At 43.9% G+C, this 26056-nt stretch overlaps 1 protein-coding gene across 5 annotated transcripts in view; it reads right to left on the minus strand.

The window, feature by feature from the left end:
* The window catches only part of dock3 (dedicator of cytokinesis 3), a 965674-nt gene that overhangs the window by 60496 nt on the left and 879122 nt on the right, over window positions 1-26056 (minus strand). For all 5 annotated transcript variants that reach the window (XM_080184500.1, XM_080184509.1, XM_080184492.1 and 2 more), the window contains 6 exons: window positions 25691-25795; window positions 18364-18505; window positions 16804-16970; window positions 13908-13994; window positions 5181-5360; window positions 877-960 (listed from right to left, as the gene is read on the minus strand). In XM_080184500.1, coding sequence (XP_080040626.1) covers window positions 877-960; window positions 5181-5360; window positions 13908-13994; window positions 16804-16970; window positions 18364-18505; window positions 25691-25795 — 765 coding nt within the window. The remainder of the gene's footprint in view (window positions 1-876; window positions 961-5180; window positions 5361-13907; window positions 13995-16803; window positions 16971-18363; window positions 18506-25690; window positions 25796-26056) is intronic.

Consider the following 26056-nt stretch of genomic DNA (forward strand, 5'->3'; position numbering starts at 1 on the left):
CCTCCCACAATGTCCTGGGATATATCTCATCAGACCCTGCAGGTTTATCTACCTTGATGCGCTTTAAGACTTCCAGCACCTCCTCCTCTGTAATATGTATAGTCCTCAAGACATCAATATTTAATTCCCCAAGTTCCCTAACATCCACACTTTTCTCAACTGTAAATACTGAGGAAAGTGATTTACGACTAGCAGTTACTGATTACTTCAGTTTTGGCAATGTGGCATTTTTCAAATATTCATTTAAAAAAAAAGGCAGTAATCTGGATTACCACTGCTCCTCTACTCTCAATGACATGACGGCAGGGTCTGGGTCACTAATCTTGACATTCTTTAGAGCAGGTGGAGGGGAGAGGGCTCATTTTCACAGTTCCTCCTGCACCTGACAAAGTAGAAGAGTCTTATCATTACGCACTTTGGCTAGTACCTTTATCAGCATTGCTATTACAATGTTCATCCGATGAAAGGTGAATCAGATACTACCAGGTTTTTTTCTGTAATGGAACTAATTGCCACTTAATCTCCTGCTGTCCAGAGACTAAACCCCATCTAATGAATGCAGATTTAGGCAGATCCTAATACTTATAGGTTGCTCCCTGATAAGAGTTGAGAACTTGTACAACTCTAGCTAATGAACACTTTTCCCTTTGTCTCTTCTATTTGACTCTAGATTCTTCAGAAAGCATTTTTTTCAAGTATGGGATGATATTTACAATTTTTGACTATCGGACAGCCACTAATCAGAATATCCCCAAATATGGTTTTTGCAGGTTCCTCTTCCAGGCATAGAGCCACAAATCATTTTTGCTGTGGTCTCTGAATAAACTATCAGAAATGGGTCCAGAGATGAATAGAGAACAGAAAGGATTGCAGTACCTGTTCCTGCATCAGCTCCTTCAGCTGGTTAATCTTCTCACTGTCATCTGGATGACTCACTATGTATTCCTTCTGGAAGAACGCCTGTAAAAGGAAAAGACAGCGTGTATTTGATCAGAGCTTTGACAACTCAAGATAAAACAAAATGGAATAGAGTTTCTGCTCTGGATAAAAAGAGGGATACAGATGCAAAATTCACTGGTTTAGAGAAGTCTTCCATCTTCCTAGTTTCTGCTCAAACTCATTTTCATATTGCTGAACAAAAGTTCGACCATAGCCAGTGTAATAGGTCAATAGTTTAGAATGTCATTTAAAAATAAATTCTACTTTAGAAAATGTCTTGAAGTATTTAAGATTGATAACTCGGTGCAGTTTGCTTAATACAGCTAGAAGTGGTTTTATTGCAAAAAAAAAGCATTTTAATCTGGATGTCAATCCACCACCTGCGAATATGCTGATTTAAGCATTTTTAAGCCAGTGTATTTTTTAAGACAGTACAGAAGACTGGAGAAAGTCAACTTGCGCTGGATGTAATTTATGTGTCTGCAATCTTTTGCTCTGATGTGGCTAATTCTGAGCAAATTGGGCAAAGGGAAACAGCGCAACCTAGTGCATGTTCCATGCCAGTATTTCTAACTTTCACAAAAGCAGCAGGGTATGATCCAGTCAATACCTTTGTGTTGCAATGAAGTTGCTCGCCTTCTAAGAAAACAATCTCGAATAGATATTTTCATGGTGGAATTACACCATTCTTCACGTTAATTGTTTGGTCAGTTTCATTCTTCACTGGTAGTTCAGTCTATGTAGTTGTAGGGTGGGGTGGGATGGTATGTGTGTGTGTGTGTGTGCGCGCGCACGCATTTTGGTCACTGAATTTGTGCAGCATGTGTCATCCGTGAGATGGTAGTATTGAGCTCCCAGCTGCCAATGAACCCCCTTTATCTATCATGGGTACCAATGCGTACGACCAATGAAGAGACTATGTACGGACTATTATCTTCTCTGGGTAGTAAATCAGAAAATGTTGAAAAGATTTTAGAACAATGCAAATATAAAGTCAGCTAACCACTCAGCCCTTGTACATCTCTGCCTTTTCCCAGATCTGATGAAAGGTCATAGACTTGAAACTCTGTTTCTCTCCCTACACAGATGCTGCCAACTTGCTGAGATTATCCAGTATTTTCTGCTTTAATTTTAGATTTGCAGCATTTTGCTTTTCGATTTCTTTGGTATTCACTTATTCGCTGGGTAACTGTTACTCTTTAACGTACTTATTAAATTGTAAAAAATGCCTTGATTTCAGCATAGGTTTGTGCAATTCAATGCTGAATCATTTGGATGGACATTACATTGTCGTACATGCTTTGAAAATTAGAAGTTTGTTCAATACTTATTGTTAAAAGCAATCCCTTTAACATTAAGGAGACTTCTCCATTCATTAATAGGATAGGATTACCACAAAAGTGTGTTTGGTCCATCCTCTATAGTTCGAAGGAAATTGAAAAGACAGGATCATTCTTGTCAGAATCAGGGCCAGCAATGTGCAATAACAGGAGGCTTAACATCAATGGCTACAGTGAGGAACAACATGGCAGTATAGTTTTCTGATATAAAATTACACTGACCCCTGTTGAGAATTAATATTCTCTCAATCAATACAAAGTTCCATCTGCTTGGTCCAACACCAAGGCCACCTGGAAACATGCACTTTTTTTTCCATCACCACATCCTTGTGTCCCACTTGAGTGAGGTTGCCAAATGTGCTTTATTTTCAGTAGTTTTGTGCCATGAACTCATGTCCATTAAGAATTTAGTTCAAGAGGCAGTGACTGTTGCAATCAGCAGAGAGAAGGAACTTTTATCTCATTGGCCTGAACTGGATTCAATTCTAATTACCAGGGGTAAAAGGGCAGTGTGCTAGATCACAGGATTGTTTAGATAACCTGATATCCTTTCCCTAAATCTCAAACTAACAGAATGGGATCTATAAGCCCTACTTTATAGATTCTGCGTGATTCATCTGATCTGCTCTCTTGAAACTCAAAAGACAACAAGCCAGAAATTACACTGCAGGATACCGCTGCCTGAGTGAAATTTCTATGTCTGATATTTTAATTAAATAAGATATTAATTTGATTAACTGTTCATTGAATAGGTGAATTTGATATGAACATATGCTAAGTGTTCATATATTAATATTGTAATGTGATCACCATAGTAATCATCCCAGCAAGGTCACAATTCACATTAACAAGAAACAGATTGAGAAGAGTGTGACGTGAATAGACAAAATGTGTAAAATCAGTCAGCTTGGTTTGGAGACCCAGTCATTGTTGCAATGTCTTGAAAAAATCTGAACAAGAGACTGAGGTACTGAGAAATCTGTTACCATGATGACCCAGGATGAGATGTATTGTTCATTAATACAAAAGCAAAGTATTTTGGATGCTGGAAATAAGCAAAAGAAAATGTGGAAACACTCAGCAGGACAGATAGCATCTGTGGAGAGAGAGAGAAGCAGTATTAAGGTTTCAGCTGTGTGGCCTTTTGTCAGAACAGGAAGAAGTTCAAAACGCTTATTTTTAATGATGCATCAACTGTTCAGTCGTGCTTTTGCACATGTGCACCCATATAGGGGCTAAGTTCAAAGACCAACCTGCTGCTCCTCTGGAGCTGAGCAAGCTCACGTCTTTTGCAGCAGCGCAAATGCCAAAACATTGGAATGCAACTGTGGGAAAAAGGTGGTGGTGTGCTGAAGGCCTGGACCCTGGGGTTGTAAGGTGCAGGAACTCAGGGAGGGGGTTGGGGGGGGGGGGGTGGTGGGGAGGTGATGGCAGGGTATGAAGGCCTGGAACTCTAAAGAGGGGGTAGTTGAGGGAAAGTCAGCAACTCAGAGGTTATGGGGGGGAAAGACAGGAGAAGACTTGGAACTCGGAGAAGAGTGGAGTAAGAAATTGGGGAAAGGAGGATCAGGCCTTGGGTTGTGGCGGTGGGGGGGAGGTGAGGAGGAGTTTTGGGTGAGGGGGAAGGTAAGAAACTTGCATTGGATTGGGGGGCAAGGTCAGGGATTCATGGTGGGAGCAAGGGTCACCAACTTGGGAGGGGGGTGTCAGGAAAGGGGAAGATTGGGAATTAACGTGGGGAAGATCAGGGATCTGGGGTGAGGGGAAAGTAGGAATTGAGATATGAGAAAGGTCAGGGACTCAGGAGGTGGAAGGTCAAGAAACCATGAGGAGGAATGTCAGTCAGGTGGAAGCAGGGAGAAGTAGGAGCCATAAGTGAAGACATTATAAATGAAAAGGTAACATTTTATCTGGGATGCAGGAAGAGGATACCTGCTGGTTTATATAAGTCATGGAAGGTGGCATTACAGTAGAAAAGGCTATTGAAAGACTTATGGGGTCCTTGGCCTTTCAAATAGCGAACCAATTTAAGGAGGTTATGCTAATTCTTAATAAACATAGGCTGCATCTGGGGTACTGTGGCTAATTCTGGGTAAGGATGCCAAGGCCTTAAGGGCATGTAGATGCAATTTACTGGAATAGTAGAAAATACAAAAACTTCAGTTACACGGTGAGACTAGAGAAACTCGGGTTGTTCCCCTTAAAAATTGAGAGTCTGTTCTGTGTTCTTACATTCTATTTAGGTGTTATTTGCCAGACTTGACTATGGCAATGTCCTTGTCAGCTTCTATTCTTTCACCCTCAATGACCTTCAGCTCATCTAAAACTTTGCTGCACATTACCTAACTCCCAGAAAATTGAATTCATCCATCATCCCATGTGCTTGCAGAATAACACTGGCTCCCAGCCCAGAAATACCTCAAGTTTAATCATAGCTCTTCATTCTGATATTTTGCCCTTTATCAGACTTTCCTTTTTGAGTTAGGTACTGTAAGTGCAGCACCTTCTCTGAATTTGGGAGTGTAAGCATTGCATCATCTCAGAGTTTGATCAGTTCCTGAAGCATGCAATCAATAGGAGGTTCACCACTCCCTGGGTGATTGGATGTATAACTCCTTGTAATTTATTTGGACTAACAGGTGTATTGTTAAGAGGTGCATTGTATTGTTAATGGGTATTCCTACCAAAGATATTAATGTTTGATTTGGGCTTTGAGTGTTGTCTCATTGTTTTTCGTAATTTTCATGTCTGAATAATACAGTAACCGTTAGGGGTAGAAAGTCATTCCATCTACATAATTATTGTTTAACTTGCTGAGTACATACAGCATTTTCTGTTTTTATTTTGATTTTGATTCACTGTATTCAACTGCAAATTCAGCCTACGCAAGCTGATCCTTACCTCTTGGTATCTGGCTATTCCTCCATTGACAGCTGCATCTATCACTCCATTTAGACACATGCTAAGAAGATTAATGTTGGCGTGCAGCTGCTTGTGTTGGTACTGGCTGATGAGAGACCGCAGCTCCTGGTTTTTATTCTCCACAACATAGATGGCATTTTTCAAGGGGCTGACCTCCAGCTGCCACAAATCAATAATAAAACATTGCAGCAACTTAATTAATATAGCATCTTAATATGTAAAAAATCTCATCATGCTTCATAAGTAGTTTTAAGGAGTGCCATAGAGGAGGAGAAAAGGGGAGAAACTTAGGGGGGGTATTCCAGAGCTTAGGGCCTCGGCAGCAATACTTGATCAAGCTGCCATGAGGGAGGGATCCGTTTTAGTGTCCTATGGCTCACCCTACCCCACCAACCTGGCTGAGATCAGCTAAGTCAATAAAGACTTAAGTTCTGCAACCATTTTAGGGTCACAGATGGCTACTGGCAAGCAACCAGGCAAAGACTAATCTAACTCCTCTTCCTGAGTGAGGACATCTGGTTCCTCCACTGAATCTTTCCACAGCTCTGCAGTAGAAAACTGTGCATCCCTCCATCTCAGATTTTGTTGCATTACTGTGTCAGTGCTGGCTGCTGTTTCGAAAGACAACTATGGCAAGCTATTTCTCTGTGGTGTCTTCAGAACCTGATCATGGACCTCAATGGGTGTTTGTAACATGAGAATATTAAAATTCTGACTGAAATTCTCCTTTCTCCCAACTTGCCTCAGGAATGCTTAAGTCAACTGCAGTGCCTCATATTACCCTGACCTTGGTAAGGTAACATTGCCTTGATTTAGGGCATCAATAGCAGTGCTACTTCAGGCAATATTTCAACTGAGCCACTATGGGTCTGATTGCAGGTTCAAATGGGCATTCCTCCACATGGGCTGTTCTCAGGCACTTCATCAGATTCTCTGCTGAAACTTGTCCAATCTCTCCATCTGACTGATAATCCTTGGCTCAATGTTCCTCTTGAATTTTTTTCTCTTGTTCCTTCTCAACTCCAAAGACTCTACCTTATACACTTCTGTCTACATCGTCTCCAGGAGTTGGACTGGAGGGCATGTCCCTGTCTACATCAATGGGGATGAAGTAGAAATGGTTGAGAGCTTCAAGTTTTTAGGTGTCCAGATCATCAATAACCTGTCCTGGTCTTTCCATGCCAATACTATCCTTAAGAAAGCCCACCGACACTCTACTTTCTCAGAAGACTAAGGAAATTTGGCATGTCCACCACAACTCTTATGAACTTTTACAGATGTACCATAGAATGCATCCTTTCAGGTTGTATCACAGCTTGGTACAGCTCCTGCTCTGTCCAAGATTGCAGGAAACGACAAACGATAGTGAATGAAGCCCAATCCATCATTCAAACCAGCTTCCCATCCATTGACTCTGTCTACACTTCCCTCTACGTTGGAAAAGCAGTCAACATAATTAAGGACTCCACACAACACGGTCATACTCTCTTCCACTTTCTTCAGTTGGGAAAATGATACAAAATTCAGGTCACGTACCAACCAATTCAAGAACAGCTTCTTCCCTGCTGCCATCAGACTTTTGAATAGACCTACCTCACATTAAGTTGATCTTTCTCTACACCCTAGCTATGACAGTGCAGAATGTAGTGTTACTTTCTCCTTTCCTTCTCTATGTATGGTATGCTTTGTTTGAATAGCTTGCAAGAAACAATACTTTTCACTGTACACGAATACATGTGACAATAATAAGTCAAATCTAACATCCTCATTGTTGAACTCAACACTGGCCATTTGGGAAACTGCGTGATGAGTTTCAATTTCAACAACTGTCATAGAGAGAAGTGTGTAGGATGGTGCATTTGGAGATTGATGAAAAACAGCAAAGGAAATTCGAGTTGAACTGAATCCAGTATAAATAGTCGAATGGGGAGATTAAAAAATTGATGGAATTTATTGCTCACGGTTGTGGGCCCATCCACAACCTGCTAGGGCCATTCCGAGTGCTCTCCCAAGACCTCATTTAATGCTAATCGGGCACGTAACTGCTATGCAACAGGGTCCTTGTCATGGTCAGTGGGAATTATTTACCTCCGAGAGCAGTTGGCCAATCAGAGGCTGGCACTCTCCAGTACTGGAAATCCTGCAGGAGACCCAGATTGCAGGCTTGTCACTGGAGCTCTGGAGTGATGGCATGTGAGGCAGCCTCACCAGAGCCAGTTGGGGAGATCCCAGCGAGGTGGGGGTGAAGGGGGTTAATTTCAAGGGCAAATGAGAGTCTTCAAAAGTGGGTGGCCCTTACTGGGTCTCTCTGTTGGGCATGGGCTGCCACAATAAAACTGAACTCCCTTCCTGGCCAGAGGCATACCTGGCGATTTTCCCCAGCATCAGCGGATAGGAACCACAGTTACATGGAGATCCCAGAACCTGGGGGGGGGGGGGTGGGTGGGTTGGTTACTGTTAGGAAGGGGAAAAAGAAGAGTAATAGTACTAAGGCCACTTCAGTGGTAGTCTCCCAAAATATCAGGGGTAAGGCGACAACTGGGATGGAAAGGGCAAGAGAGGAAGACCAGAATGCCTCAGAGGGAAGGAAGGGGGCTGGATGTGAGATAGTGGTGGGGGATGGGAGGGTTAAAGGAATTGATAGGCGGTTCTGTGGGCAAAAGCGGGACTCCAGGATGGTAGTCTGCCTCCCTGGAGCAGGGGTACAGGATGTGTCGGAGAGGGTAGAGGGAATTTTGAAGGGCCAAGGGACCCAGGCAGGCTGCTGTAATCATACACGTAGGAGAGAAGGACGTAGGAAGGAAGAGCATGGGGGATATATGTAGGCAGTTCAGGGAGTTGGGGGCCAGGCTGAAGTGCAGGGCCTCCAGGGTGGCGTTCTCTGGGCTGCTGCCAGGGCCCAGTAATAGCACAGCTAAAAATAGTGAGATCCTCCAGCTGAATGCGTGGCTGAGGGATTGGTGCAGGATGGAGGGTTTTAGTTTTGTAGACCATTGGGAAGTCTTTGTGAGGGAAGGGCACCTGTACAAGGGGGATGGGGAACATTTAAATGGGAAGGGCATAAATATTTTAGCTGGGAGGTTAGCTGGACTGTTTCGGCAGGGTTTAAATGAATATGGAGAGGGGGTGGGGAGGAGACAGATAGCTCAGTAGGCACTGGGATTGGGAGCGAGTTGGGTGACAGGGTAAGTCTAGATGAGAGGAAGATCTCCCAGGAGAAGAAGGATCCGAGTGGGCCTGCAGTGCATCTGTTTTAATGCAAGGAGTGTGACGGGTAAAACGGATGAACTTAAGGCCTTAATGTTCGCGAGGAATTTAGATGTGGTGGCAGTGACGGAGACGTGGTTAAGGGAAGGGCAGGACTGGCAGCTAAATATTCCTGGGTATAAGTGTTTTAGGCATGACAGGGGAGGGTCGAAAAGAGGAGGGGGAGTGGCACTGTTAGTTAGGGAGCACATCACAGTGGTGCAGAGGGAGGATAATATAGAGGGGTTAGGAATTGAGTCTCTGTGGGTGGAGTTGAGGGATAGGAAGGGAGCGATTACTATTCTAAGGGTGTACTACAGACCACCTGACAGCCCGCGGGCAGTGGAAGAGGGTATATGTAGAGACATTTTGGATAAGTGTAGGAAGAACAGGGTTGTTGTAGTGGGAGATTTTAATCTCCCTGGGGTGGATTGGAAGGTGCCTAGAGCTGGGGGTTCGGACGGGGAGGAATTCGTAAGATGTGTATTGGAAGGGTCCTTGGAGCAGTATGTAGATCGCCCAACTAGAGGGGACTATACTGGATTTAGTTCTGGGCAATGAGCCGGGTCAGGTGGTTGAGGTTGCAGTAGGAGAACATGTGGCTAATAGTGACCACAACTCTGTCTACTTTAGGATATTAATGGAAAAAGATGAGTGCTGTCCTAAGGGGAGGGTGCTAAATTGGGGGAAGGCTAGATACAGCCGGATTAGGCAGGAGCTTAGGGATACAGACTGGGATAGGCTGTTGGAGGGCAAGTCCACGTAGGCATGTGGGAGACTTTCAAGGGAAAACTGAAATGGGTGCAGGAAAGGCAAGTGCCGGTTAAGAGGAAGGATGGGAAAGGTAGGATTAGAGAGCCGTGGATTACTAGAGTGATTGAGGACTTGGTCAGGAAGAAACGAGAGGCGTATATTAGGTCTAAGCAGCTGGGAACGGAGAGAGCGGTGGAGGAATACAGAGAGAGTAGGAGGGATCTCAATAGGGGAGTTAGGAGGGCAAAAAGGGGGCATGAAATGGCTTTGGCAGGTAGGATTAAGGAAAATCCAAAGGCGTTTTACTCCTATGTTAGGAACAAAAGGGTGACTAGGGGGAAAATCGATCCCCTCAGGGACAGAGGAGGGGAATTGTGCTTAGAGTCTGAGGGAATGGGGGAAGATCCTGAATGAATACTTTGCGTCAGTAATCACGAAGGAGAGGGGCTTGATGTCTGGTACGGTCTTCGAGGGAGCTATAGCCCAATTGAAGGAACTATCCATTACGAGGGAAGAAGTGTTAGGGCTTTTAGGTAGCATTAAAACTGATAAATCTCCGGGGCCTGATGGCATTTATCCTAGGCTGCTTAGGGAGGCGAGAGATGAAATTGCTGGGCCTCCGATGCAAATCTTTGACTCTTCTTTGGACACAGGTGAGGTCCCAGAGGACTGAACATAAGAACATAAGAAATAGGAGCAGGAGTAGGCCATCTAGCCCCTCGAGCCTGCCCCGCCATTCAATAAGATCATGGCTGATCTGTCGTGTCTCAGTTCCACATTCCCGCCCTCTCCCCATAACCCTTAATCCTCTTGCCTATCAAAAACCTGTCAACCCGCGTCTTAAAAATATTGAGCGAGGCAGCCTCCACCACTTCAACGGGCAGAGAATTCCAGAGATTCACCACCCTTTGAGTGAAGAAGTTCCTCCTCAACTCCGTTCTAAACCACCCCCCCTTTATCTTGAGGCTGTGTCCTCTAGTCCTACTGTCCTTTCTGAGCGGGAAGAGCCTCTCCACCTCTACCCTATCCATCCCATTCATCATCTTATATGTCTCACTGAGATCTCCCCTCATTCTTCTAAACTCTAATGAGTACAAGCCTATTTTATTCAGTCTCTCCCCTCATAGTTCAACCCCCTCAACTCTGGTATCAGCCTAGTAAACCTCCTCTGCACTCCCTCCAAGGCCAAAATATCCTTGCGTAAGTGCAGAGACCAAAACTGCACACAGTACTCCAGCTGCAGCCTCACCAGTGCCCTATACAGCTGCAGCAAGACCTCCCTACTTTTATATTCAATCCCCCTCGCTATGAAGGCCAGCATCCCATTCGCCTTCCTGACCACCTGCTGCACCTGCAGGCTGGGTTTTTGCGACTCATGCACAAGGACCCCAAGGTCCCTCTGCACTGTCGCATGCTGCAGTTTTTCGCCACGTAAGTAATAGTCCTTCCTACCATTATTCCTACCAAAGTGGATAACCTCACACTTGCTAACATTAAATTCCATTTGCCAGTTCCTGGCCCATTCGCCCAGCCTGTCTAGATCCTTCTGCAAACTCTCCACACCCTCCGCACAATTTGCTGTTCCACCAATCTTGGTGTCATCAGCAAATTTCGACACCATACACTCGGTTCCCTCCTCCAGATCATCTATATAAATGGTAAATAGCTGAGGCCCCAGCACCGACCCCTGGGGCACTCCACTAGTCACCAACCGCCAATCCGAATAGCACCCATTGACCCCCACTCTCTGCCTCCTATTTGACAGCCAATCCTCTATCCATGCTAACACCCTACCCCCAACTCCATGCCCCCTGACCTTCTGTAATAACCTCTTGTGAGGCACCTTGTCAAACGCCTTCTGAAAATCAAGAAACACCACATCCACTGGCTCTCCTCTATCCACCACCCTAGACGCATCCTCATAGAACTCCAATAAATTTGTCAGATACGACTTCCCCTTAACGAAACCGTGCTGCGTCCTCTCTATCAAACAATTCTCCTCAAGATGCCTCGCTATTTTCTCCTTGATCATGGATTCTAACATTTTACCTACAACAGACGTTAAACTAACCGGCCTATAATTCCCTGCCTTTTGCCTGCCACCCTTCTTAAACAATGGCGTAACATTAGCCATTAACATTAACTGGAGGATAGCGAACGTGGTACCGTTGTTTAAAAAGGGTAGGAGGGATAACTCTAGTAACTATAGGCCGGTGAGTTTGACATCAGTGGTAGGCAAGTTGATGGAGAGGATTCTTAGGGATAGGATGTATGAGCACCTAGAGCGTTGTGATCTGATTAGGGATACGCAGTATGGCTTTGTTAAGGGGAGGTCTTGCCTTACGAATCTGGTAGAATTTTTTGAGGAGGTGACAAAAACAGTCGATGAAGGACGAGCCGTTGATGTCGTCTATATGGATTTCAGTAAGGCGTTTGACAAAGTCCCTCATGGTAGGTTGGTAGAAAAGATTAAAGCTCATGGGACACAAGGCCAGGTATCTAGATGGGTGGAGAACTGGCTTGCTAAGAGGAGACAGAATAGTAGTGAAAGGGTCCTTTTCCAGCTGGAGGTCTGTCACTAGTGGTGTGCCACAGGGCTTAGTATTGGGACCTCTTCTTTTTGTATTATATATAAATGACTTGGAAGAGGGAATAAGTGGTGTGATCAACAAATTTGCAGATGACATCAAGACGGCTGGATTGGCGGGCAGTGAGGAGCAGTGTCTGGCAATACAACGGGATATAGATAGGCTGGTATGTTGGGCAGATATATGGCAAATCGAGTTTAATCCTGATAAATGTGAGGTGATGCATGTTGGCAGGAATAATGTAGGGGGAGTTATATGATAAAGGGTAAGCCTATAAGGAGTACAGAAATGCAGTGGGACCTGGGGGTGCAAGTGCACAAGTCTTTGAAGGTGGCAGTACAAGTGGAGAAGGTTGTGAAGAAACCTTATGGTATGTTTGCCTTTATAGGAAGGGATATAGAGTATAAGAGCTGGAGTCTAATGTTGCAGTTGTATAGAACGTTGGTTAGGCCGCATTTGGAGTACTGCGTCCAGTTCTGGTCACCTTACTACCGGAAGGACGTGGAGACTCTGGAGAGAGTGCAGAGGAGGTTTACCAGGATGTTGCCTGGTATGGAAGGACTGGGTTATGAGGAAAGGTTGAGCAAATTGGGGCTGTTTTCCCTTGAAAGACGGCGACTGAGAGGGGATCTAATAGAGGTATAAGATTATGAAGGGTATAGATAGAGTAAACAGTGGTCAGCTATTTCCTATGTTAGGGACACACAGTACGAGGGGGCAGAGGTTTAACACGGATATTAGAGGGAGGTTTTTCACACAGAGGGTAGTGGGGGTATGAAATGCTCTGCAAAGCAAGGTGGTGGAGGCAGGCATGCTGGATTTGTTGAGGAGTTACTTAGACAGGCTCATGAGTGGGTTAGAGATGGGAGGATATTGGAGACTGTTTTAAATAAGGTTTATTAGCATTGGGACGTCCATGGTAATACATAAGGATCAGGAATGATATTAATGTTTTTCTCTTTTAATTCACAGGTTTTAAGTCAGTCTGCCTTGTTGTCCAACGAGGGGCATACGTGCAATGGGTCGTACTAGGGCTGCTCTTGGATGTTCGAGAGTAGCCTAGTGCTTCATGTCGTTAGTGTGTGCTTAAACTGGACTAGATGTTGGGTAACACGACAGCTCAGTGACTATCACTGTTGCTGTGCAGACACATAGATTTGGGCCAGTGTGTGTGGGAGTTTGTGCATTCTCCCTGTGCTTGCGTGGGTTTCCTCCGGGTGCTCCAGTTTCCTCCCACACCCCAAAGATGTGCTATTAGGCTGATTGGAGGTAATAAATTGTCCCTAAATTAGTTTCCCTCAATGTGGAATGCCAGAAGCATAGATAAGGGCCATGGGTGGAGGGGGGACTGGTAATGTTAAAAAGGTGGCGCGGGCTCGTTGGGCCAAAGGGCCTGTTTCCCGGGCTGTTTTTGTTCTTTGTTCTTTGTTCAGTGGGATGAGGTCTTTCTGTGGCTTTTAAACAGCCACTTCAGGATGGCCACTTGAGAGTTCAATTGACTTCTGGGTGAGAAGGCTGACCTTGATTCTACCAGCCACAGACAATAGGGGAGTAGAGAAAGTGATGGGGTCTCCACTTTGCATCTTCCTGTGCCATTATTCAAGACCTCTCCACAGCCTGCTTCTGTGGAGCATTAAATTTCACCCAATTTCCTATTCTAAGTCAGGAGTAATTCAGATCAGGAAGAATGTGCAGGGCCACAAGTAATAGGTAAGGAAGTGACAGGATGCAAATTGTTCCTTCCAAGAGCCATCACAGCCACAGGATGACTTCAAAGCCCAAATTCCTCATCTCCTTCAGTATTCTCTGCAAGCTTTTGTTTTTACAATCCCAGTTTGATTTCACCTCATGGTTCCTTCTCCAATTGCCTCATTTCCTTTCACTCTTCTCAACATCATGAGAATATTGTGCGATGGGCTTTGATCTTTCACATTAATTAAAACATTTCTTGTCAGGGCTGGGGTTTGTGATATTGAAAGACTGTAGTGCAGGTCAATTCTCTGATTCAATAGCCTCATTAAAGGAACAGCTCTGGAAATGGGATTGGTCACAATTCACTGTCATCTTGGAATGATAATACAGATCTGTTTGAAAACAGAAACAGAAAGCAGGATCTTACCACCTCTCTCTTCTCTACTTCAAACCAGCGCGAGATTCCGGGTAAGTTGTGTGTAAGCGTCAAAGTGGTGCGTTCGATCCAGAGGCTCTATAGCAGGACAAAGGACGTCATAAAACCAATACTGCCACAAACTCAGCGCTTCACACTCTGTGGTTCAGCATGTCCCACAACTTTTGTCATCCCAGCATTAAGCAGGCCCAGTTTTCTCTTCCACATACACAGGTCCCAGAACTTCACACACACTTAATGTTCCAGTTGATATAGCTGAAGCTGCTGCTTTCTACAAGTTCTGGGAACAATTTTAACCTAACCTGCTGACAGGATCAAACATAATGCTAATTTCATGCTTGCCAGACTTTATTCTCCACTGAAGTGAATGGCGGGGCTGTGGGTCCAGTGGAATTCTGATTCAGTGGATTTCATACAAAAGCAAAATACTGTGGATGCTGAAAATCTGAAATTTAAACAGAAAATGCTGGAAATACTCAGCAGGTCTGGGGGCATCCATTAGGACAGAAACAGAGTTAACTTTTCAGGTCTATAACCTTTCATCAGAACTGGGAACAGTTTGAAATGGAATAGGTTTTGAGCAAGTGAAAGGAGGCAACAGCAGAGTGTGAAGAAGAACGAAAGGGAAGGTCTGTGATAGGGTGAAAAATGGAAGAGACTAAATGACAAAATATTTCATGGTGAAAACCAAAGGGAATGGCTATGGGATAAGTGATGGAGAAAAGTTGCATGTGGAAAAAGAGTGAATGGCAGATTCCTGAATAACTGAGACTTGAAAGCAAAGTCAAGGAAATATGAGGGAATCAAGAGGAATAAACCAAACCAGCAAAAGAAAACTAAATGAAATGGAGGTGGAGGTTATGATCAGATCTGAACTTGTTGAACTCAATTTAAGTCCAGGAGGCTATAAAATGCCCAGTTGAAAGATGAGGTGCTGGTCCTTCGAGTTTCACAACACCAGTGACCTCGGTTCAATTCCAGCCTTGAGTGACTGTCTGTGTGGAGTTGCACATTCTCCCAAAGTCTGCATGTGTTTTCCTCATGTGCTCTGGCTTCCTCCCACAGTCCAATGATGTGTAGGCTAGGTGGATTGGTCATGATAAATACACGGGATAGGGCAGAGGGAAGGGTCTGGATAGGATGCTCTTTCAGAGAGTTGTTGTAGACTTGATGGGCTAATGGCCTCTTTCTGCACTGTAGGGAACCTATGGTTCATTGGAACATTGAAATGGCAGAAAGATCAGGGTGCGAGCAAGGTGGAGAGTGAAAATGTTAGGCAACAGGGAACTGCAGTCACAATAGTCAATTAAAGAGAGAAGTTCCAGAAAGTGGTTACTCTCATGTAGTACTTCGTCAAAGGCTGTCAGTACTAATGGTATATCATCAGGCTTTTATTCGGGATGTCCCTTTTTCAGAAAATGCTTCTGAAACCGTTTTCATACCAATAGTTCTCAATTCTGTTCCTAATGGCTGATTCATTGCTTAAATTCATTAAATCATCATAAAACTATTTTATTTCTATAACTTATTCATCCTATCACAGACCTTTTATTGATATTTGAGGTGTTATCAGAGTCAATTAAATCTTTAATCTTTTATGCTTAAATTCTGAAATGATTCGAAGTGTTATCCTTATTCAGGGCAGTGGTTATTGCGTTACTAGCACCAGAATTTATTGCCCATTCCTGACTGCCTTCCATTTCAGAGGACATTTGAGAGTCAATTCTGGAGTCATGTGTAGGCCAGACCAGGTAGCAGATTTCCTTCTCTAAAAATTAGACATTAGATTTTTTTTTACAACAATTGACAATGGTCTCATGGTCATCTTTTAATTCCTGATTTTTACTGAAGCCAAATTTAACCATCTGCAGTGTCAGGATATGAAAGCAAGTTTTCAGATCTTGCTCTGGCTTACAAGTCCGGTGACAATACTGCTGTTCCTCTGCCTCCCTTATCTGTGGAATAGTGTTACATTATATCCTGGATAGAAGTACAATCTCCATATAGTTACTCCCCCTGGCTGTGCCCCAGGTACCATTCCACTGATCAATTTCTGTACTAGGGGAATCCCTTCTAATACTATTTTTATACTGCAAAGCTCACTGAGACCAATTTAACCTAATAATTACCTCACTTTTATTTGAACAGTCCTATTACAAATGATGTCATTTACCCATCTGTCCATCAGGTAACATTTCCCAGCTTGGACTCCTATCAACTTATTTCAATGTTAGTGCCTATTAAAAGCAAGGAAAAGGTGCATGGTTGCCTGCAGGCTCTTGGTGTGGGGATTGGGGTCCAGGATTGTGAAGTGGAAGCTAACCCCCTGCCTTTGCTGCCAATCCTCTTCCTCCACAACACTCACCCCACCATACTTCCCCCAATAGAGCTGCTGGCCTCTGGACGGCAGCATTTGGCAGATAGGATTTTCACCCCAGAATCCTTGACCCCAGGGAAGGCCCAGCATTAGCCTGTCAAATACCTGAGTGGCACAAGATGTGGTGGGGCCTTCTATAATAGAGGTGACAAGGCACTCTCACCCATTCTGCTGCCATTGGATGATATTCCAGTGGCCTTCACAAGATTCTGCCCATTAACTCCCTTGAGAGATTCTGTCAAAACTTCTAGATGTTTTCAACATTTCCTATTTTTATTTCATATTGTCCAACTTTGCTGTTTCACAGACACCTTTCAAGATTTTACAAGAGTATTTCATCAATGACGACCTCCACCTAGTGAGCTCCATCAGTAGACATCACTGCTTCCTGTGCTATACTGTCTTGTAAAATACAAAAATCAGTTTCCTGCTGCAAAGAATAGACCTACTGAAAGAGTGAGAAAGGCTATATGATTTGTGGCTTATGTTTGTGGTACATAATATGCTTACCTTGAACTCGTTCTCCTTGTCCTTTGAACCTTTATGAAAGGGTCTATCGTATCGAAAGCGGCTGACGTTGTTTACACGGTAGAAGCTCTTGATTCGGTCCGGAACCCTCTCCATCTGAAGAACATCCACATTCTCTGGAATTGGGCACACTGCATAAATCTGCAGATCTACACTCAAGGTCAAAGAAAACAGCATTGCAAAAACTGGTCCAAAGCATCAACTTTCATAAACAAGGTCCACCATCATCTGCAGGGTAATCACTATGTCCTCTGGTTAACAAATAGGCAGAATTGGATTATTCAAGTAAACACTGGCAAAATACTGCAGATGCTGGAAATCTGAAATAAAAACAGGAAATGCTGGAAATATTCAGCAAGACAAGTAACATATGCAGAGAGCGAAACAGAGTTGGTGGGGTCAATCTCGAGTCCACGCTCACTGTCCATGCAAATGTGGGGGCTCAACATCTGGAAGGCACAGTACTTGCTGACAAGTTCTGAGGGCGTGAACCTGCTTTACATGAATTTGAATATATTTAAATATTATTAACCCACTCTCTCGCCAGTCATTTTCCCCCCACCAGTCCAGCACCATATACTGACAGCACACAATGTGACATCATACAGATGTGAACCTACCGTTTCCCTGGGGGTGCAAAGCTAAGTAGAACCACTGGAGGAGAGGGACATGGCCAAACAGTGGCCTGGCAATGCCAACCTATTAGAAGGTGTGGGCCTCAGTGGGAGCCTTGTGCAAGGGTAAATTCATTTAGATGTGGTGATGGTCGGGAGCAGATGGAGGAGCTTCAGAGAGCTGTTGGTGGTGGTGGTAGAGGTTGGGGTGGGGAGCAAGGGCAATGCCGACTCTGACCAGGGCAGGGAGGACAGCCCCTGAGACCTCCATGGTGGGATGGGAGGGAGGTTTTTCAGGTTATCATTGCCCTTTAAAAGTGGCACCCTGATCTCGGTGCAGCTGTGTTTTCCCACACTCCCTGTATGATGGCCTGAAATACGCCCCCTTGATTTTTTTGGCAGTGACGTAAGATCTTGAAAGAAAGAAGCCAGTTTTCTCGCAAAACCCAAACTGCCATTCTTGGTGAGATTTAGCGTATTGTTTCTAGTCAGGCAAAACAGTGTGCCTAACTTGCTAAGTATTTCCAGTATCTTCCATTTCAGTTGCAGTATCTTTTTTCCCATTTTTCCTCTTCCTTTCCAGACAATGGTGCCATTTGCTGGACCTGGTTCCATGAATTTTTGTGCCTTACTCACATGGTTTTGCTTCATGTGTACAAATGACGTTAGTGATAGTTGGCTGGTCTTTCCCTAAAGATATCAGAGCTGAGCTTGATTATCTACATTGGGTAGGGATTAGGATGGGGAGCCCTGAATTAATTTTCTCTCCCCAGCCCAGGGCAGCTTGGACTACTGCACTGTTGCTGAGATCAGCTATCCAAACAGTGCCTGGAAATTGTATTTGGAAACCTTCTGGGCTGTTATGGTGAGCTATTCATAGCCCTAACCAGCTCAGTCACTGAGGAATGTGCTCAAGGTGCAAGGATACACTGTGCATCAGACTGCAAGATAGTTTCATCTGGCTGGTTGAGATGCTGCATGGCAATGGCTTGTGGGAATTCAGTTAACATCCTCTGCTGAAAGGCCTCCAGCCTCTCATAATCATGACCGCGACACACAAACTCCTTGTTCTGGGGTCAGTGGAAAGGAAAAAAGGAAGAGTCAGACCGAAGAAACAATCAACAATTACATAAAGGGATATATTGGCTGTCTAAAAAAATTCCAAACTAGAGAGTAGAGCAAATACACAAACAGCCCATTGGTATCTAAAAACAGTTAATATATTGGCCTGGAATGCTCAATACAATTGAATTATCCAAATATGTATTTCTAAATTATAAAAATGTCTGTTAAATATTATGCTCTGCATTTGTTTTCCACCAACTCACTTCTAGCTGTGATGAGTTTGGTTTTTTTGAATCAGCATGCACCATTGAAGCTGCCAATGTACACAGTTATAATGGGAATCTTCTCTATAGACAACTCCCATTGATGCTGCAGTCACAGGATATGGCTGTTAGGTGGCTCTGAACCCCAGCATCATTGTGTATGTAAACAAAACTAATATTCAGCAGAGGTGGTGATGGCCTAGTGGCTAGACTATTAATCCAGAAACTCAGCTAATGTTTTGGAACCTGGGTTTGAATCCCACCACTGCAGTTAGTGGAACTTGAATCCAATAAAAAAAGCCTGGAATGAAGAATCTACTGATGACCATGAAACCATTGCTGATGGTCGGAGAAACCTATCTGGTTACTAATGCCCTTAAGAAAGGAAATCTGTTGTCTTTACCTGGTCTGTGACTCCAGAGCCACAACCATGTGGTTGATTCTCAACTAGGGTTGGGCAATAAATGCTGGCCTGCCACCGATGCCCATATAAGAACATAAGAAATAGGAGCAGGAGTAGGCCAACTAGCCCTTTGAGCCTGCCCCGCCATTCAATAAGATCATGGCTGATCTGTCGTGGCTCAGTTCCACATTCCCGCCCTCTCCCCATAACCCTTAATCCCCTCTCTTATCAAAAACCCATCAACCCGCGTCTTAAAAATCCAACAAATATCCAATATCCAACAAATGAATAAAGAAAACCTGTGTATTTATTGATAAAAAGATGGTGGGCACTGCCAAAGACAAGGTAAATGCCACACTATGTAAATCCATAAATTTTTGTTTATGTAGGTTACTGCAATAGATCGCTTTCACCTCAGAATGTAGTAAGAAGAAGAAATTTGATCCAATGTGCAAGAAGGCCACGAACAATATGAATTGACGATTTGATACGATACTGACTTTTAAGGGGCGTCTTGATAAATACATGAATAGGATGGGAATAAGGGATATGGTCCTGAAAGGGTAGGGGGTATTAGTTCAATTGGGCAGCATGGTCAGTGCAGGCTTGGGGGGCTGAAAGACCTGTTCCTGTGCTGCAATTTTCTTTGTTCTTTGACAAATCATAACCTGCAGCACCTTGAGTCAGGTTCTACCATTGGCTGGGAGTTTTCTTGGGGGGTTGTAATTACTGTGAAAAAGTGTTCATTTCTTGAGAAAAAAATTTTAAAAAATGTAATTTTATGTGCTGCCCATTTTTCATGAGGTAACAGCAATTACCAAATTATGGAAAATATGATGCCCTCTTAGTTCCCTTTTATCAGCTTACAATATCACAGAATTTGGAGACATGGCTGATGAGTGATTTCTTACTTGTATTTGCTGCTGTCCAGTTCACTGGTTTTGACCAGAAAGGTGGCTCATAACTGGGATCCAGGAGTATGAGAAGATGAATTAAGTTCCTCCAACATTGTCACAAAATTCATTTTCTTCTTCCGTAGTGCTTTCTCCTTCAATTTCCACATCCTCCCTTTCCTCCATCCCCCTATGGAAGGCTCTACCCTTGGTAGGCTCCATGTTCACTGCCTTCTGATATCTGACCTTGTGACCAGTCTCTATGGGTGGAATTTTCCATTTTGAGACTGAGTGCAATGGCGGGCTGCTCTGGTAGTGCCTTTCCCACTGGCCAGAATGGCAGGATCCCATGCCAGATTTTGTTCATTAATAATGCACAGATGAGTTCCCCTGAGTCACCTGGTACAGCAGCAGCCGATTTGTCTGCCTGCTATCAGCTGGTGAGTTTGAAGGTTCTGGCACCATATTTAAATACCAGTCTAGCACACTCATGTCACTTCCTCCAGCCCACCTGTTTTCCCCAGACAGTGCACGATGTCAGCAACCCAAAGGAAAAGGAATAGCATCCTCAAGAAGTCAGTTCCTTGATATCTCCCCGAGCCTTCACTCAGCCATCACCCATGAGATGTCCATGCCCTACTTGAATGTCTATCCACTGCATCTGAAGTCTTGATGCATCCCCTTCCTGTAAAATGGTATACTTTTGACCCCTTTTTCTTGACAGCTTTTCATGCATTCTTGTCAGAGTCCAGCTTCCTTCTCCTTGGTCTTTCCTCTACCTTCCATTGTTCCTCTTCTTCATCCACTTGCTTGCCCTTCTGCTGCCATTATGAGCCCTACCCACTACTGTTTGCACAACCCTCCTTCCAAATTGCCCCCATTTCCTTCTTTATGCACACCACTCTTTGGCAATTGGGTTTAAGACTAAGGAAATTTCATGCTTCCGTGATAGAAAGGCCTGATGGGATACCAGTGGGCAGCTGTTTTAATGAACATTCATGGGATGCAAATGGTATTCACATCACCAGGCAGTGGAAGACTGACTCGCCATGAACTCACCAATGAGAGAATTGCAACATGATTTTATGTTACCGGGTTTCTGACTTTTTCACTGCCACTAATTTCCACATTCTCTCCACAAAACCAGAAAATGGAAGTTGTGTATTATGACAACATAATAGAGAACACAGATGTGTTCTCCCAGTGTGTGAGCACAGATGACTCATACATGTGGATGATTGAGTGAAGAAAGGATGGGGATCAGGTGCTTGGAATTTTAACTAATGTTTTCCTTCCTCGTTGGAAGGGCTGATGCCAATTGCTGCGCTCCTTTTTCCATCTAGCTGAGGTCAACAAGATCACCAATAGACTGAGGATTTAACTTGGGCCTGCATGGCTCAGTATTACTCTACCTAAATTAAAACAAACTGCACCTGTTGTGTTTAGAACATGAGCCATGTAGACAAAGAGGATCTTACATTTCTATGAGGTCAGCTCTTGGGTATAAAATATACTGGGTTTCAAGTAACATACAGAAATTGCCATAAGGACAATAGGGGCAACAGCCTTGCCTCCTCTCTCAGAAAAGCTGAGACCTGTTTGTGGTTTGAAAATCCATCAGAAGATCTCATTGCTGTGAACTGAAAATTTTATAAAGAAGGATTCCCCAATTCAACACCTCTGTCTTCGAGAGAAAAGAGAATCAATCACAATTGCAGAGTGACTGCTTCAGTGAGAAGCCAAAGTACCATAAAACCTAATCCAAGAGAATTCTGGCTCCAGACACTTCAACTCTAATATGTTGTCATAATACACAACTTCCATTTTCTGTTGACAGTGGAAGAAAAACTAGTGGTGTGAAAAAGCATTCAGACAATTGTGAATAATTTTTCTGACTTTACCTATTCATTTACTTGGCCAAGTTCTAACACCTGATGCATTGTAAAGTGTTATTTCTTTTTGTGCATGACTGGGGAGTTTTTATGCATTAGTGAGCAGTTGAACATGTCCATACATTTTAAACATTTTTGATAATAATTTCAGTACCTTTACCTGAGTTTTAGTAATAAAACTTACCTTTAGCTCAATTCTTACAACGAACTGTACAGAGTTTAGTACATATGGAATTGGGAATTTCACATTTTTAAAAAAATTCAACTCTGTTATAACCAACCCAGGAGTGGAACAAAGAGAGGAGTCAGCTCACCCCTCCTAATCTAGTTATAACACTCAGTTACAAAATTGGGAGTTGGTTTGATAGCACATGTGCACAGGAGGCTAATCCAGCCCTTCTAAAAAAATACAGCACTGGGAAAATAGGCCATTTTTGTCTGCTATGCATACCCAGGTTATTGGATGGTCACTGTCAAAACCAGTCGTAGGCAGGACACCTGACCCTGCAGCAGAAACCAACTATTGGGGCTGGACACCTGACAGTACAGCAGAAATTAGGACTTGGGAAAAATCAACTGATATGTCTCTCAGTGAGAATGTCCATGTGATTCTGATTCTATGCAGTTCCAGTGTATTATCTGATTAGCAGCACCACTTCAAGTAAGGTTTGCTATTTTAGACTTGACAAACTTTCACTGTACTAACCATATTACCACTAGAGGACAGTCTAACCACATGGGCTATGAAAGGAATTGCATTTATTTTAAAAAGAGACAAAGTGATACACAAACATAGCACTCATAGGCACATTCAGCAGCCAAACAGAAAAACAGACACAGACACAGTGCATAGAAAGCCATCCAGCACAGACATTCAACACACACACATGTTCAGGGAACACACAGACTTGACCAAAAATACTGTTTCATCTACCTGAAATCCATTGGTTTTCCTGTGCAAGGAGTTGTTCATGACAAATTGGGTGCCAAAGTCTCTGACCTTGCTCTAGCAAGAGCATGGCATGAATGGCCGGTAAGATTACGCCCAAAGTCTTTTGACCAGATAGTGGAAAAGGTTAAAGATCATTTTAACCCCAACTTTCAATCATCATGTTGAGGTATAAATTTAATTCCGCTGTCAGGGAAGACCATTTCTGGTTTCATGGCCAGATTGAGAAGGTTAGTACAGCATAGTGAATCTGGTTCAGCTTTTGGGGAAAATATTAAGAGACTGTTTGGCCTGTGGGATCAATAGCCTCACAATACAAAACAAAACTGCTGGTTGAGACCAAAATCTCTTTGGAAAGAGTTACACAGTTGACCCAGGTGATTAGTGTAGTGACCAGGGTACAAGTGAATTATAAAGTGTACCCAATGAGGTGAAACACTTGTGGCAGGAAACAGCTGCTGGGAGGAACAGCCCAAGTTAAGATGCAGCAGAGCCTAAGAGGAATGGTACAGCACTGGATGAGGAAGCTTGTTTTTGTTGTAGGGAACTTGCGGTGCAGAAATTATGTATATTTCCATTGCAAGAGGAAGGGTCTTTTATAAGCATGGTGCAGAATGAAGCAGACAGGACAGAACACACAAAAAAATCAACAGTTAGTTTAATACCATTATAGAAATTGGATGAGGAGCCCAACAAGGGATCTGAATTGTATACTTTAAATCAGGTCCAACTCAACAAGGTGCCATCTATAGAAATTATCTTGATAGTCAATGGCAGATCTCTTAAAATGGAGGTAGACACAGACGCTGTGGTCAAAATCATAGGGGAGCAATCATTCTGATAACTTTAAAAAGTCTGCAACCTTTGAGTAATTTCATGCCAAATTTTATGTACTCAGTCTTTGAAAATATGGCTATCCTGTTTCTAGCCACTGGAAGCAGTGGGAGGGGCTGAATTCACCAGACAGCCAGCAGATCAAGTTGGAATCACAAATACACATGAACAGAAAAAGCCAAAAAAAAGCAGCTCTCCTGACAGAACATCCCCAGGCCACATACAGCCTCCTCCTCTCCCCCACAGAGATTGGAGTCCGCTCCCCCCCATCCCCCAGCATTACTGAATCTCTTGCACATGGTCCCCTCATCATCCCCTGGCCCCGATGGCTAGTTGACATGACCCTTTCTCTCTCCTGCCCCCCCCGCCCGATCATTACAAAAGCACAAATTCCACAGCCCCCGCCCCTCCATCAGCACACCTGCAAGTGCTGACTTGGCTTCTCTTCCATGGCAACAAGGCAAATTGCATTAATATCACAAGAATACTCCAATGGGCGCGACTCACCCAAACTGCCTGCAGCTGATCTGCCCTCACAAAGCAGAGCTCCATAAAACCGCCAAGGATGTACTGACAGGCAGGCAGGCAGTGCAGGAAGAAATGGCCTCCAGGAACACAGCTCCCTGTTTTTCTAATGCAGATCTGAGCAGGTTGCTGGATGCAATAGAGGCAAGGCGGGAACCGTCTTGCCCTCAGCAGGACGCTGTTCCAGGGGAAGAGATCGAAATGCAGCCTGGGAGGTGATGGCAGCATACATTAGTGTCAGGGCACTGGCCAGGGAAGCAGTGCCACAGAAAAACTGAATGACCTAATCTGGGCAGCAAGGGTGAGTGTTTAACCTCATCCAGCATTTTCCCCCAAATGACTCCTAGATCCTCCAATCCCTGACCCTGAAGCACCTCCCTCCACCCGCAACCCCCCCAGTGTATCACAACTTTTGCCCTCTGAGGGCCACCTCCTGATACCCTGCAGGAATCATGTCATTAAATTTTACATGGGTCTTCCTGTCCCTACAGGAGAAGGATCCCTTTAATTGCCAGGAAAGGGTGAAGGCAGGAGATGGTGTGCCTGAGATTTGGGTTCTCAGCCCCTTTGAGGAGCGGGCACTGGAGTTTGCGGGAGAGGCGGGACCTGGACCATCAGTGACAGCGTGGTCAGGCTACAGCATAGAAGTGAGCACCTGCCAATCCTCCACTCATTGGAGATGTTTCAAGTAAGCTGCCCAGATTCTTGTCCCTCCCTTTGCGATGTTCAATTGGAAGAAATTGCAGCCTATTCAAGATAGCACATTGAACAAGTAAGTTGACAATACAGAGACAGTGATGGGAGAGGTATGATGGAGGTAGAGAACAATGAAATCAGAGTTCATGTCTTTGGCTTTGGATGATGTGGTAAGTGGCTGTATGTGCAGGTGGGGGTGCGGGGAACTAGAGGAGCATTAAGGACAGATCCTTGGCTGACTCTGGAGGTAATGGCCAGGAAGACAAATGGAAAGTGAGTTTCTGAGCTGAGATAATGAAATTTGATATGAAGGAAGTAATTGGAACCAGGATCCGGTTTGAGTCTGCATTGAAAGAGGTGGAGGAGTCTTAATTCAGATTGTGGAAAGTAAACTGAATTTGAAGTGAAGGTGTTAGGTGGAATCAGTGCAACACTATCCAGAATAATTGCCTTGGAAGCGACCTCTGCTAGGTAGATACCATTGTGCCTGGCCCATGCTATCCACCCTGGTGTAGCAGGATGATTTTAATTGGAAGAGGCAAATGTTCAAGAAGCTGGAGGGGAAGGAACATTTAGTTTTCCATTGGAAGGTTGAGCTAGGGCAGAATAACTTTCTTTATTGATATTTCCCTGTGATCTGTCAGAGCAATCAGGAAAGTTAGAGGCTTAGGGAAAGAAAAAAGCCTCTGAAGATGCACCAAACACAAGGCATGGATAATAGCAAACAGGACTTACCCGCAGGTAAAATGGAAACTTCCTACCATAAAACCCAACCCTAAAGAATTCTGGTTCCAGGCGCTGGTGTTCTAATATGTTGTCATAATATGCAGCTTCCATTTTCTGTTAACAGTGGAAGAAAAACTGGTGATTAGAGCCTAATTCCACAAAACTGCAACCCTAAAAATGGAATGGTTTGAAAAAAGAGCTTTCTATTACCAATACTTCAGTAACTGACTTTTCTTACTGAAGGTGCTATCTCCTGTAAAGTGCAGTTCCACAAACATTAGTAACTCTTCAGCCTCCTCACTCAGCCAATTATCATGTGAGAATCTAGACAGTAGTTTTCATGAGACTGGTCAACAATAATGGGCTTCACTATCA

This window comes from Carcharhinus amblyrhynchos, chromosome 3 (assembly GCF_965287045.1).
Source record: "Carcharhinus amblyrhynchos chromosome 3, sCarAmb.v2.hapA, whole genome shotgun sequence".
Classification (NCBI taxonomy): Eukaryota; Metazoa; Chordata; class Chondrichthyes; order Carcharhiniformes; family Carcharhinidae; genus Carcharhinus; species Carcharhinus amblyrhynchos.